We start from the raw sequence: 15382 nt of genomic DNA on the forward strand, positions 1-15382 counted from the left end.
GTTATACAAGGGTGGGCTTACCATCTGCGCTTTGAGATCAGTCTGGTTGCCTGGGTTAAAGTTTAGGTGCCATTAGGATCTCCGTGTCACAAGGGAGGGCACTGAGTCCCGTGGGGCTTAAGGAACTTGGCCAGGGTAACTCAGCTTGAAAGGAGCTGGGATTCAAATCCAGACTGCAAACTCTACAGCCCACACTGTGTCATGCTATCGACATTATCCACAACACAGTACATTCGTGACTTCATTCAGAATTTATAGGGTTAATGAAGGGGTTCCCAGGTCATGTAAATTATGTTCATTCTGTATGTTCACATCCAGCACTGGGAGCAGCAGATTCCTTTCTGCCTGTTTGCATCTCTCAATTTATACTTTCTTGCTCTTTGCCCCAGATCACTACCAAAATGTCAGAATGAGAGTTTATTTATTAACACCTATTGTGTGATAAAAAGATTTGCTAGCCTGCTTGGGATTAAAGAAAACTGATTCCCTGGTTTGGGAATACTCTGATTATCCCAGTGAAATAAGTAATCAAGGCCTGTATCAGATGAAGGGGAGGGATGGGTCCTTTTACTTAAAAGAGATGCCCTTAGAAGTGGCATTCTGGGAAAGGCAGTGCTGCTCACTCAGTGTCCTGTGTTTTTTCTTTGTAGACCTTGGATGGGGAAGTCATTTTCAAATTCAGGGAACCAGGTAACACTATTATAATTCAAGTCTGATCCTCTCTGACTTCACTCTGTACATTTGTTGGCCAGGTAGGCCCAATCCAGGTGACCTTGGTAACATTTTTTTCCTTGTGCTTTGGGGTTGGTCATCAACAGAAGCACAGGAAAAGCTCTTCCAGGAGAGTATGAGAAAACGGAGGAGTAAACAGAGAGCTCAAGTGGAAATGAGCAGAAGTGAAGACAGTGAAAGCGCAGGAACAAGTTCATCCAGGCTAGCGGAAGAGATGGAAGGAGAAGATCAAGACATCGAGTCTTCCTTAAATAAAGAGATGGCAGCGAGCCAGCAGGAACAATCTGCACTGAGTGACGAGATGGATGAGTCCAGTGAGGAGTCTATTCAGGGTTTAGAAGAAATGCAAGTTAAAAGAGACAGCTCCTTAAAACCATCCCAGAACCAGGAAAATGTGATGGTTCAAGAAGAGGAGACAGAGGAGGAAGAGGAGAAAAAGGAGAAGGAGAAGAGGAGGAAGAAAAAGAAGAAGGAAGAGGAAGAGGAGGAGGAGGAAGAGGAGGAACATGAAGTGGAAGAAAAGCAGGAGGAGGAGGAGGAGGAGGAGGAAAAGGAAGAACATGAGAGTTTATCTATGGATGAGGTAGGCCAACAATGGATTCATTCCTGTGTATGGAGAAAGTGTGCTAGGCTCTCTCTCCATATCCCTAGTACAAGCTGGAGTCCCCAGTGGTGCAGTCTTTGTGGGTATTTACACATGTGTGCACATCTTTTACTTCCGCCAACAGGGATCCAATTCTTATCTGATAACAATGCTTTTAAAAATTTACCTTCTCGGGGCGCCTGGGTGGCTCAGTCGGTTAAGCGACCGACTTCGGCTCAGGTCATGATCTCTCGGTCCGTGAGTTCGAGCCCCGCATCGGGCTCTGTGCTGATAGCTCAGAGCCTGCAGCCTGTTTCAGATTCTGTGTCTCCCTCTCTCTGGCCCTTCCCCGTTCATGCTCTGTCTCTCTCTGTCTCAAAAATAAATAAACATTAAAAAAAAAAATTTACCTTCTCCTAACATCTTACCCTGAAACTTACTCTGAACTCACCCGTGAACTGTATGACTTCCCTTGCCCATTTTTGGTCATCTCTTTCCCAGCTCCTCTTTACAGTATAGACCAACCTAGTCTCTCCATTCCTCCTCTTTTCCCATTCTCTTGTTGTGTAGCACAAAAGGTCTGCATCCAAGTCGGCAGATAGAGCTCTCCTTGGAGTGCAGGGAAGTGACCCTCATATTAATAAATCTTGTCCTCAAAACACAGTCCAACTCACAGAATAGTAACTTGAATGCCATAATTGCAAAATTGAAAAAGACCCTTTTCCTATATTGCTGTGGAGAATTGGCATACTTGTTTTGCAACAGGGATCTCAAATTCAAATGCCCACAGGCATGTAATAGGAAGAGGTCTGGAGACCCAAGTGTAAAGTAGTGACAAGTGATGAGAACTATTATTGTCTTAGTCCCTTGGAGCTTCTATAACAGAATACCATAGACTGGGCAGCTTATAAACAACAAAAATTTATTTCTCACAATTCTAGAGGCTTGGAAGTCAAGATCAGGGTTCTGGCAGATTTGGTGTGCGGCGAGGGCCCACTTCCTGGTTCATAGAGAGCCAGCCATCTTCTCACTGTGTTTCTGTGGAAGGAGCAAGGGAGCATTCCAGGGTCTCTTTTATAAGGGCACTAATCCCATTCATGAGGCCTCTGCCCTCCTGACCTAATCACCTCCTAAAAGCTCACCTCCAAATACCAACACATTGGAGATATGAATTTTGGAGAGCATCCAATACTCAGTCTATGGTAACTAGGCAGTCATTACTCAGCTCCGGACAATAATGCCATGTGGTAATGGAGAGACTCAGAATTGCCAGATTTTCTGATTTTTAAGAGAAATCAGAAATCTAGACTATTTGTAGAATTTCCCATTTTGAAAGCACTATATGGGTAAAAAATAATTACAGGCGGGATTTCACCCACAGATCCATAACCCTGATATCAAGGATACAGTCTGGGTTGGATATCAAGGATATATCCTGGGTTGGATCCCCAGGTAGGTGTGATGATGTCAAGTCTAAAGTCTTGTTTTCTGCATAGGCCGAAGCCCAGGAAGAGCATCTGGGGGAAATCTCCTGTGAAGACATGGAGTCCTTCACAACCTCCAGCGGACATACTTATTTTGTGTTCCTACCCCTGGAACAAGAAGAAGAGAGTTTCAAAAGGCCCAATTCCAACCTTTCTACCATTCTCATCAATGACACTTCCAGTGCCAACCTCCTAGACCAAGTGATAATTCCATCCAGACTAGTTTTAGGAATTAAGAAGCAGTGAGTAGAAACCCTTTATTCTCATTCTCTTGTCCTGAGTTTTATTAACAAGGTGAGGTATTATAACAAAAGATTGGACTAGTTTCAGCTGGAAAAAGAAAATGTGTAGGTAACTGAAGGTAGAGATGAGAAACAAACAAACAAAAATAACAAATTTCCAGTAATTATTTGTAGTTACAGATATCTTCTGTGAGAGTGACCCCCTTTGCCTGTCCAGTGATGCCTTGCTGGCTTGGGCCTTGTACATAAGAAATAGTGCTTTCCCTGCAAGATATTTCTGGGATTCTAACCTGGCATATGTGTAACCTTAGGGTTTCCCTCCCTCCCTCCCTTTCTTCCTTCCTTCCTTCCTTTCTTTCTTTCTTTTTTTTGGGGGGGGGGCGGTAATTATATAACTATAGATGCTAGGTATATCAGTATGGTATTTGGCTCTGATTATATGACACATTAATTGCAGACAATTAGAAAATTGAAAAAGTACAAGGAAAAATATAAAGATGACCCATAATTCTACCACTGAGAATTTACCTCCCCTAACTCCCAAGTTTCTGGGAGTGAATTTGGACCAAATGTGGAAATTTACAATTGGCTTTAGGATAGCATTTCCACTGCACTCCTGACTCTACGATATCATCGCAGGACTTACCAGACAGAGATCACCTGAGTAGTCTATCTCCTATGTGTATACATGGTCATGGAGTAGAAAGAGTTAAGTCAGGCTTTTGGAGTCTTCTCTTTCACCTCAGCATCGTCTCACCTTGAAAACATCTCTTGACTTGAAACTCATCCTTTCTCCTTCCTCTGCCACAGTCCATTTTCTGTTCTCCCCTTAAAGAAGAAAAGCAAGGATCACCACCAGAGCTAATATGCATTGAGAGGACTTAATACTCTCAATAACTATGACAGGGGTACCATAATTAGCCTATTTTACAGATGAAGAAACTGAAGCTTAGTTGGTAGCTTGGATAAGATCTCTGGGATAGGAAGTGGTTAGATCTAGGATATGAATCTAGACCATGTGATTCCAGAGTTTTGAAAGAAACACTATGCCATCTGGCCTTGCTACTAACCAGAAAAAAAAAAAAATTGGATCAAACTGATTGTATTTGCATGTTGAAGGATACAATACTGACAAGTATGGAAATCATGAATGTACAGCTCAATGAATTATCCAAAGGGAACACACCTGGTAACCAGTACCCCCAAGAAATAGAACATTACCAACTCTCCAGGAGCCCCCTTATGTACCCATCTGAAGTCATTGCCCTCTCTTCCCCAAGGATAGCAAATATTCCAACTTATGCATTAGTTTTGCTTATTTTAGAACTTTATTTAAATGGAATCATACAGAATGCATTCTTTTATGTCAGGATTCTTTCCTTATGTTTGTAAAATTCATATGTATTTTTTAAAATTTATTTATTTAAATTCAAGTTAGTTAACATGCAGTGTAGTATTGGTTTCAGGAGTAGAACCCAGTGAATCATTATTTATATATAACAGCCGGTGCTCATCCCAAAAAGTGTCCTCCTTAATGTCCGTCACCCATTTAGCCCACCCCCCAACCACCTCCTCTCCAGTAACCCTCAGTTTGTTCCCTGTATTTAAGAGTCTCTTATGGTTTGCCTCCCTTTCTGTTTTTAATCTTATTTTTCCTTCCCTTCCCATATGTTCATCTGTTCTGTTTCTTAAATTCCACATATGAGTGACATCATATGTAGTTTTGAATGTGGGGTTAGCTCATTTTTATTCCTATATAGTATTCCATTGTAAAAATACATAACCCATTTTATTTATCCATTCTACTACTGCACATTTGGCTTGTTTTTCACTGGGGAATGGAACAATGCCACTCTGAACATTCTTGTATAAGTCTTTTGGTGAACATACGACTACATTTCTGTTAGATATATAACTGAGAGTGGAATTGTTGAGAGATAGGGTAATATGTGTGTCCCTCTTGAGGAGATACAACCAAAAGATACCACCAAAGAGTTTTCAAAAGCGATTTTGTTTTAACAGTTTACAACAGTGTGTGAGGGTTCCAGTTGCTCCACATCCTCATTGACACTTGATATTGTCAGCAGTTTTTGTTTTAGCCATTCTGGTGTATGTGTAGTAGTGTTGAACATTTGGTTGTCTTTCTTGAAATGTCTAGTCAAATCTTCTGCCCATTTTTTTTTCCTGGTGGGTTGTCAATCTTTTCTCTTATCAATTTATGTGAGAAAGTTCCCTATCCTAGATATGAGGCTTTTGTTAGGTAAATACCTGGCAAATGTTTATCCCTCTCTTTGCTTGCCTTTTTTTACTCTCTTAAGGTATCTTTTGATAGAAAGAAATTCTTATTTGTAATAAGGTCCTTTTCATCAACCTTTTTCATTAGGGTTAGTGTACTTTCTTTCTTATCTAAGAAATTTTTGCTTGCCCCAAGGTCATGAAAATATCCTCCTATGGTATTTACTACAAATGTTATTGTTTTACATTTCCACATTTATATGTAAAATCCACCTGGGATTAATTTGTGAGATAGGAGTCAGATTCATTTCCTACCATATGGATAATCACTTGACCCCAGAAGACTCCCCTCTCCCCATGGCTCTGCCACACCTCCTTTCTGTTTCTCTGTGTATCTATTCTTTTTTTTTTTTTTTTTAATTTTTTTTTTTCAACGTTTATTTATTTTTGGGACAGAGAGAGACAGAGCATGAACGGGGGAGGGGCAGAGAGAGAGGGAGACACAGAATCGGAAACAGGCTCCAGGCTCTGAGCCATCAGCCCAGAGCCCGACGCGGGGCTCGAACTCCCGGACCGCGAGATCGTGACCTGGCTGAAGTCGGACGCCTAACCGACTGCGCCACCCAGGCGCCCCTCTGTGTATCTATTCTTGCATTACTGCCTCACCCTGCCTGATTACTGCAGTTTTATATCAAGTCTTAATATCTGGTAGAGTATGTTCTCCAATTTTGGTCTTCTCCTCAACTATCTTTGGCCATTTGCATTTCTACATAAACTTGAGATCAGCTCACTGGTGTCTATTAGAAGATGTCTGCTGAGATTTTTATTGTTATTGCATTGAATCTATAGATAAATCTGGGGACAACCAACACCTTAACAGCACATAGCCTTCTTAACAATACATAAATTTTGAAAAGGAAAAAGTGATAAATTGGGGAAAGTATTTGCAACTCACATTGCAGTCAAATGACCTCACGTTCCTAATATATAAGGAGCTCCCATATAAAGAGATTGAAAAGAAAAAGAGCATCTTCACAACAGAGAAATGGGCAAAATATATTAATGCACAGTATGCAGAAAAAGGAATTATATAGTCTTAAACACATGACAACATGCCCAGTTTTGGTCATAACATGACAAAATTGTCAAATTCAAAAGTTCGGCAATACACTGCAAGGCGGCGGAGAAATAGGAACAGACTGCCTTGCGAGGAAAGCAGTCAAGCCATATCTTCAAGAACCACATATGTATTTTAGCCTTTGAGTCAACATTCCAGTTCAGGGAATTTATCCTACAGGAATGCTTCTACGCTTGACTTATATACAAGGTTATTCACTGAAGCCTTTTTTGAAGAACAAATGGTTGGAAACCATAAAGTGTCTGCCAGAAGGGGATCTGGTTAAATGAATGATGGTCCATCCAGACAAAAGAATATCATGTAGTTAGGAAATAAAATAAGAAGTGAGAGAGGGAAATGCTTTATATAACAATATGGAAGCTCTCTCTGTGGCCACTGCTACTGGCAGAGCTGACCCTCACTGGTTTCTCCCTCAGACTTCGAGCTGGTTTTTTCGAGCACCTAGAGAAGTGGTTTGCCCAACGTGTCCTCAAAACCCAGGTCACCGTGGCCACCAAGATTGATGAGCTGGACTCAGAACTAGAGCTGCATCTGCACCTACACAAGCCAAGAGCTGAGTGCATTGAAAAGGACATCCACAATGTCAGAGCAGGTACAGACCCAGCCTGGGAAAGGCCACCCTGCCCCAGACAGCTGGTGTCTGTGCCACCACAGTTCTGCGTTCATTAGGTGCTCCTGTGTGAGGGTTCCATCTCCAAGGCTGTCAGAGAAGGTACCCACATTTGAGATTTTTAAAAAATTTTCTTTTAAAAACAGGACTTTTAGATGCTAAAATGAAGAGTATTGTCATGCTTTAGCAGTGTGAATCTCAGATCTGCTCACACATCTGTCAGATATATACCTGCATAGCAGATGCTTCCTGTAGCTCAGGAATCAGAGCTATCAGGCTCAACCTCTCTAGCTACGTGACTCTGAACAGGTTACCTGACCTCTCTGATCCCTCCCTTGCTTGCAGAAGGGGATATTGTTGGTGGTAATCAACTCTCCCTGGAATGGAACAGTGAGGAATCTTGAGCAAGTGGTAGGCATTAATTTCAGCTTATAGTTTATAACTTAAAAAGAGGTGCCATTTCTCTCTTAGGCAGAGGTCCCCGTTAGGGGGTGGCACACTTTTATTTGGATCCTCAATGACCCTGTTTGGTTTTCACTTATGTCATAATTCAAGCTTCTTCATAGACACTTCCAGCTCCCAGAGAGACCACACATGGCCCCACCCAAACTCTTCCTGCCTGGAGCAGTGACAGAGTTGTGGGAACAGACAGCCTGGCCTGGAGTCCCAATGCTTGTGGCCTTGGGAGACCTGCTTGGCTTTGGAACCTCATTGTCTTCATTTGGAAAATATGTGCATTAAAACTAAATATAAATTGAGATGCTCTATTTCTTGCCCTTCCCTGGCTCCCTGACCCAATGTGTGATTGGGAGATCAAGGTCAGAGAAACAATGCCCCAGAGTCACTGCACTCATTCTTGGCATGGCTGGGAGGACAGAATTTTCACCACTGTGGGCAGTAGGGAGGTAGGGTGGACTGACCTGGAACTATCTGTCAGTTTTAAAGACCTATGATGGAGCCTTTGAAGCCAAATCCTGGTTCTGTTTACTCCACCGTAGAAGTCTGTTGGAATTCAAGCTCCTGGAAAGAGTAGTCACTGATTTAAAGCAATAAACTCTGACTGCCGAGTGTTGTGCTGGTTGTTTTCTCCAGAGCCTCTCACCACAATCCCTGCCCTTCCCAAAATGTCCACCCATCCCACCTATTTCCAGGTGTCTTCACCAGCAGAGACCTCCCTTCACACAGCCTGGACAGCCTCTTCTCTAGTTAGACACCCAGGGGCAGTGTCAGATTGGCCTCTCTGAGATCTGCACCCATTCCCAAGCCAACCCCTGGCAAGGACAGCTGTCACTGTCTAGGAGGGGAACGTCCTGAGGTGACTTGGGATCCCAGAGGGCCTCAGCTCTCCTTCATTCTTTTCCAGCTGAGCTCTTGCTTCATCAAGAGCAGCTGGACAGCCACTGTGCTGGGGTGATCGAGACGCTGAGAAAGGAGAGGCTGATGTTCTACCGGTTCCAAGAAGAGCAAAACATAAAGAGCAAAAACTTCCGCCGCAAGATTTACGACATGGAGCATATCTTCTTGAATGCCACAAAGAGCCAGAGGTATGGCCCTGGGAGTCTCCACTCTGGCCCCATAGCCCTAGAATCTCAGCCAGGTGGCTGCTTTCAAAGGGAGTGGTTCCTCCCTGGTGGATAAAAGAGTCCATTTGCCAGGCCCCACAGCAACCTTCTCTTTTCAGCTCTCCTCTTCACACAAGTGAGTCTAACTGTATGAACTGTCTGTCCGGGGGCAGGGGGCTGGGGGCTGGGTGAGCAGCTAGGGAGAAAAGGGCACACATGTTCAGGATGCAGGGATGCTACTAACCTGCCCTGAAACGTCTGTGCTGGGAGAGACCACTTCCATCAAGGGAAATCGGGACGAACTTCCTGCAGGAGGCCTCCTGGTCTGAGATGGAGGAAGGTGAAGAGGAGACAGAATTTTTCCCCTCAGCAAGGAGCACTGCCCAGCTCGAGGTGGGGATATGCTCACGGCAGAGCAAAGGGCTCCAAAGAAGCCATTCAGGGATTTTAGATGGAGGCCCTTGCGTGGTTAGGGAGACCTCAGGTAACAGGTGAGGAGCCCTCACAGGTGTCTGGACAGCGGTCAGGTACACAAGAGATCGCTGGTTAGGGTGGACTTAAAGGTGAAGAGGGAACTTGCAGGGTGCTCCCTCAGGAGAACACCAGGCACAGGAGTGAAAGAGAAAGTTTGTGCTGCAGGGAGGAGCCAGATCAGTTGGACCTAGGGATTCCTTTAGTAATTTGACGGCAAGGGCCAGAGAGAGGAGAGGGATGTCCTCTGACCCAGCACACTGAGAGCTCCGCACTGTGCCCTGCACACACTGGCATTCTGAGCTTCCTTCGAAGCCTCTTCTTCTACCCAGAAGAACATGGCAGTGGTTCTGGTAGCCCCACAGATGGGCACTGCAGTGGAGCTCAAGCAGCGCCCCCAGGCTGCCCTGCCATGCCCACGTCATCATCCTGCCCTCCTGTGTCTCCCAGGCTGGTTACTCTCAGCAGCACACTGCACCGGGAGCTGCTCAGCTACATCGACGTCGTGCAGGTGTCCCTGCGCAGCTTCCGCCAGTACTTGGAGGAGAACCTGGGCAAGCTTCACTACGCCAACATCGAGTTCATCAAGCACTGCAGGTGGGAGCCAGCGTCGGGGCCTCTGTGGACACTGGGCTTTCTCTATTGAGAAGTGGTCTTGTTTCCCCTCCATTGTTTATTGTGACAAAATACATAGGACGTACAATTGTCCATTTTAACCATTTTCAGGTGTACAGTTCAGTGGCATTAAGTACAATCACATTGTTGTGCAACCATTACCACGATCCATCTCCAAAATTTCTCGTCTTTATACACTGAAACTCTGAACGCATTCAACACTAACTCCTATTCTCCTCCCCCTGGCCCCCAACAGCCACAACTCCATTTTCTGTCTCCATGAATTTCACTTCTCTAGGTACCTCGCATAAGTGAAATCACACAATATTTCCTTTTGTGTGTCTGGCCTATTTCAGTTAACATAATGTCTTCAACACACCCATGTGACGTGTCAGAATTTCATTCCTTCCGAATACTGTTCCATTTTGTGTCCATACCACATATTGTTTCTCCGTTCATCCCTTGAAGGGCTTTTGGGTTATTTCACTGCTTCTATCTTTGAACCACCTGCATTCATTTTTCTATGATCTTAAACTTTTAATCTAAAGCCTTGTCGACCACAGGATTTGGAATGGGTGGGAAGTTTCATGTCTGATCAGTGCCTTTTCTTTCTCCCAAACTATTTTCAGATTGTTTTCTGACGGAGGCAACTTTTCTGCCGAAGAAATTGACTCACTGTGTCATCGACTGGAGAAGGAAGCTTCTCGAATAGAGTTTGTTGAAAGTTTAATCATGATCAACATGGAGAAGATGGAGAATGAATACCTGGGCCAGGTTGGGGAGCCCTGCCCCTGACCTCCAGCCAGGCATCCGGGGCGCCCTTGTACTTTGCCTGATGAGCCCTGCCAAGCCCCCTTTCCAAAAAATTGAGCCTGTCCCCCTCTGCTTCCAAAGTTCATAAGTTCCAAGTAAACCTCCCTCCTTTACTTTTTTTAAAAAAAGGATTAGTTTCTAATTTTGTTTTAATGTTTATTTATTTTTGAGAGAGACAGAGACAGAGTGTGAGTGGGGGAGGGGCAGAGAGCGAGGGAGACACAGAGTCCAAAGCAGGCTCCAGGCTCTGAGCTGCCAGCACAGACGCAGGCTCGAACTCACAAACTGTGAGATCATGACCTGAGCCGAAGTTTGATGCTTAACTGACTGAGCCACCCAGGCGGCCCCCTCCTTTACTTTTTATATTTCTCTACAGGCCAATGATGTCATCAATAAGTTTGAAAGCAAATTTCATAACCTGTCTGTGGACCTTATTTTCATAGAGAAAATCCAGCGGTTGCTGACAAATCTGCAAGTGAACATCAAGAGCGAGGTAGGACAGATTCACTTTTTACCTGGTAGATGTTTATCTCACACACACACACACACACACACACACACACACACACCTGCATGCCAGGCACTGTCCCAAGTGCTGGGGATACCATTGTGGGCTCTCCCCCATGAAACTTAAATTCCAGCCAGGAAGACAGAGATTAAATCATAGTAGCCTCTAGGATTCATTGAGTTATTACGCACCATGCATCCTGATAACTGACTTATTTTGATTAGCAATGTTAGTCCTCACAAGAACTGTAGGAGGCAAGTTCTGTTTTATTCCTACTTTAGAGATAAAGAAACTGAGGCCGAGAATAACTAAGTGACTTAGATAAGAACACAGAGATCTTAAATGGTAGAGCCAAAATGTGAACCTAGCTCAGGCAGGGGTGCCTGGGTGGCTCAGTTGGTTAAGCATCCGCCTTTGGCCCAGGTCATGATCTTGGGGTTTGTGGGTTCAAGCCCCATGTGAGGCTCTGTGCTCAGAGCCTGGAGCCTGCTTCAGATTCTGTGTCTCCCTCTCTCTCTGCCAATCCCCTGCTTGTGCTCTGTGTCTCTCCCTCTCAAAAATAAACATTAAAAAAATTGTTTTTAAATTTCAAAATGTGAACCCAGGTCAATGATCTCAAATAAACAACCTAACTGTAAACCTCAAGGAAATAGGAAAAAAAAAAAAACAAAAACAAAGTTAGCAGAATGAAGGAAATAACAAAGATCAGATCAGAAATCAATGGAATAGAGACCAGAAAAACAATAGAAAAGATCAATGAAGCTAGAGCTTGTTTTTCAAAGATAAACAAAATGGACAAACCTTTAGCTAGACTAAGAAAAAAAAGAGATAAGACTCAAATAAAGTCAGAAATGAAAGACATTGCAACTAATACCACAGAAATACCAGAATCATGAGACTATTACCAATTATATGCCAACACATTAGATAACCTGGAAGAAATGGATAAGTTTGTAGAAATATATCTACCAAGATTGAATCATGAACAAATAGGAAATCTGAATAGACCAATTGGTCAATTGCTTTTTCTGTGTCTATTGTACTGATCAAATGATTTTTATTTCTTATTCTATTAATGTGGTGTCACATTGATTGATTTGCATTTGTAGAAACATCCTCCTTGCATCCAGAGGTAAATGCCACTTGATCGTGGTATACAATGCTTTTAATGTGCTGTTGAATTTCATGTGCTAATATTTTGTTGAGGATTTTTGCATGTATATTCATAAGGGATATTGGTCTGTAGTTTCCTTGTAGTGTTCTATTTTTTTTTTTTTTTTTTTTTTTTTTTTTTTTAGAGAGAGAGAGAGAGGGCGCAAGTGAGCAATGGAGAGGGAGAGAGAGAGAGAGAGAAAATCCCTGGAGGGGCAGAGAGAGGGGGGAGGGGAAGGGAGAGAAAGAGAGAGACAGAGAGAGGGAGGGTGGGAGAGAGAGAAACAGGGCTCACCCAAAAATGGAACTCGTGTTCACCCAAAGCGGAGCTTATGCTCACTGGAAGTAGGGCTTGTGCTACCTGAAGCAGGGCACGAGCTCACCCGATGTGGGGCTTGAGCTCATGAGCTATGAGATCATGATCTGAGCCCAAGTCGGATGCTTAACCAACTGAGCCACCCAGGCACCCTCTTTGTAGTGTTCTTACCTGACTTTGGCGTCAGGGTAGTGATGGCTTTGTAATATGAGTTTGGGAATATTCCCTCCTATTCTATTTTTTGGAAGAGCTTGAGAAGAATTGGTGTGAAGTTTTCTTTAAATGTTTGGTAGAATTCACCCATGAAACCATCAGGTCCTGAGCTTTTCTTTGTCAGGAGGGTTTTGATTACTAATCCAATCTCCTATTATTTTGCAATATATACACATGTCAAATTATACAAATTATACCTTTATAATAAGGTATACATTGTAAACCTTAAACTTATATAATGTTACATGTCAATTATATCTCAATGAAGCCAGGAAAGACTTTGAATTATTTTTAGACTTTTTTCTATGCATATAAAGATTTTATATATATATATATACATATATATTATATTATATTATATTATATTATATTATATTATATTATATATAAAAGATATATACACATACATACATACACACACACACACACACACACACAAAATCCAGCCTCTTTCTATTTTATACAATTTTGTAAGCTATATAATCTTTAAAGGTTATTTGAAGACACTATTGTTCTGGCTTCCCTCTCCTGAATGTGTTGCCATTTTTACTTAGCCAATCCTTTTTGGAGAAATAGTTGTTGGATTTCACTTATTATGCCAGTGATATGATAAATACCCTTGCAGAGGGAACTCTGATTATGTCTGTAAGGTATCTCCCAGAGCTAGAATTACTGGGGTAGAGCATGAATGTTTTAAGGCTTCACGTGTTTCCAGGTGGCTTTTACAGACAACTCATCACCAGCTGGTCATGAGTGTGTTCTTCTTCATACCCTCAACCACTACTGTGGGTTGTCGATTTTATTTTTAAACCTTATCTGTTTGACAGTAAAAAAACACAACAAAACAAAAACTTAAAAAAATTTTTTTGATGTTTATTTAATTTTGAGAGAGACAGAGACAGAATGCCAGTGGGTTGGGGCAGAGAGAGAGGGAGGCACAGAATCTGAACCAGGCTCCAGGCTCTGAGCTGTCAGCACAGAGCCTGACGTGGGGCTCGAACTCACAAGCTGTGAGATCATGACCTGAGCTGAAGTTGGATGCTCAACCAACTGAGCCACCCAGGCACCCCTAAAACAAAAACTTTTACATTTGCATTGATCTAGTTTCTGATAACATTGTGCATCTCCCCCCACCAATTTCATTTTTCCAATATTTAATTCATCTCTTATATAATGTTTTGCTGAATATGTTGCTGATCAAAACAAGTATTCTAGAACAGGAACCCTCTTGCACTGTTGGTGGGAACGCAAACTGGTGCAGCTGCTCTGGAAAACAGTGTGGAGGTTCCTCAAAAAATTAAAAATAGATCTACCCTATGACCCAGCAATAGCACCGCTAGGAATTTACCCAAGGGATACAGGAGTGCTGATGCCTAGGGGCACTTGTACCCCAATGTTTATAGAAGCACTTCCTACAATAGCCAAATTATGGAAAGAGCCTAAATGTCTATCAACTGATGAATGGATAAAGAAATTGTGGTTTATATACACAATGGAATACTACTTGGCAATGAGAAAGAATGAAATACGGCCTTTTGTAGCAACGTGGATGGAACTGGAGAGTGTTATGCTAAGTGAAATAAACCATACAGAGAAAGAAGATACCATATGTTTTCACTCTTATGTGGATCCTGAGAAACTTAACAGAAGACCATGGGGTAGGGAAAGAAAAAAAAAAGAGGTTAGAGAGGGAGGGAGCCAAAACATAAGAGACTCTTAAAAACTGAGAACAAACTGAGAGTTGATGGGGGGTGGGAGGGAGGGGAAGGTGGGTGATGGGTATTGAGGAGGGCACCTGTGGGGATGAGCACTGGGTGTTGTATGGAAACCAATTTGACAATAAATTTCATATTAAAAAAATAATAAATAAAAAAATAAGTATTCTAGAAACAAACCTTGGAAGTTCTGGTTTTTCTAGGTTGCAAAATCCAATCTGCAAACAGATGGATTGAATTTGTCTCTGGAACAGCTTCAAAGGAAAATAGAAATGTGTCGAAACTCAAAGGGAGATAAAAAAGTAAGTATTCAGTATTTGCTAAGCTATGAATAGTGAAGATGCCATTATACAAGAATCAAACTGAAAGTAAATTTACATCTGTCATCAAGATTTCTCCAGCTCCAGAGGGGCCTCTGAGCCTTCCTACTTAACCCCTGTTGGACCCAATGGAATTAAGGAAGAGAAGAGAAAACAGCCACCTTCTCTCGCCCCCAGCCCCTCCCTGGCAAGCATGTAGAGTCCAGTGAACGTGGGGCTTCAGTCTGACCTCACTCCCCTGCTGATGTCACCAGGCTTCCTTCCCTGTAATTGGAACTCAGCCCTAGAGGAAAAACAGAAGCAGGCAGGACTCTGCTTTCTGAACAACCACTTTTTGTTTGATTTTTCATTTGCTCATCTTGATCATTGCACATGAACCGGTTACTACTGTTTTCTATGGTTACTACTGGTTAAAATGTCCAAATTAGAGCAGTGTGGATCAGCACATCAGGTCTCTGGATGTTTACGTTGTTTACATGCTTGTTTTTCTGCCACCAGCACATATCTCTGTCCCCTGTTCCACGTCTGTCCCAGCCTCCCCAGGCAATCTTTTCCCAACAGCTCAACCAGGCACTCGAGAACCAGATGTCTCAACTGGAGGTTTCTTGAATGGGATGTTCCTTCCTCACCAAGCTTTGTCTTTTCTCTTCCATTTCAGTGACTGAGTTGAGGT

At 42.8% G+C, this 15382-nt stretch overlaps 1 protein-coding gene across 1 annotated transcript in view; it reads left to right on the plus strand.

Moving 5' to 3' along the window:
* The window catches only part of CCDC180 (coiled-coil domain containing 180), a 62182-nt gene that overhangs the window by 24654 nt on the left and 22146 nt on the right, over nucleotides 1–15382 (plus strand). The window contains 10 exon segments of the mRNA XM_040481753.1: nucleotides 651–690; nucleotides 819–1126; nucleotides 1178–1315; nucleotides 2812–3041; nucleotides 6831–7006; nucleotides 8388–8568; nucleotides 9508–9654; nucleotides 10302–10446; nucleotides 10862–10978; nucleotides 14593–14691. Coding sequence (XP_040337687.1) covers nucleotides 651–690; nucleotides 819–1126; nucleotides 1178–1315; nucleotides 2812–3041; nucleotides 6831–7006; nucleotides 8388–8568; nucleotides 9508–9654; nucleotides 10302–10446; nucleotides 10862–10978; nucleotides 14593–14691 — 1581 coding nt within the window.

The sequence above is a fragment of the Herpailurus yagouaroundi genome, unplaced genomic scaffold (assembly GCF_014898765.1).
Source record: "Herpailurus yagouaroundi ecotype Mexico unplaced genomic scaffold, PumYag 160, whole genome shotgun sequence".
Classification (NCBI taxonomy): Eukaryota; Metazoa; Chordata; class Mammalia; order Carnivora; family Felidae; genus Herpailurus; species Herpailurus yagouaroundi.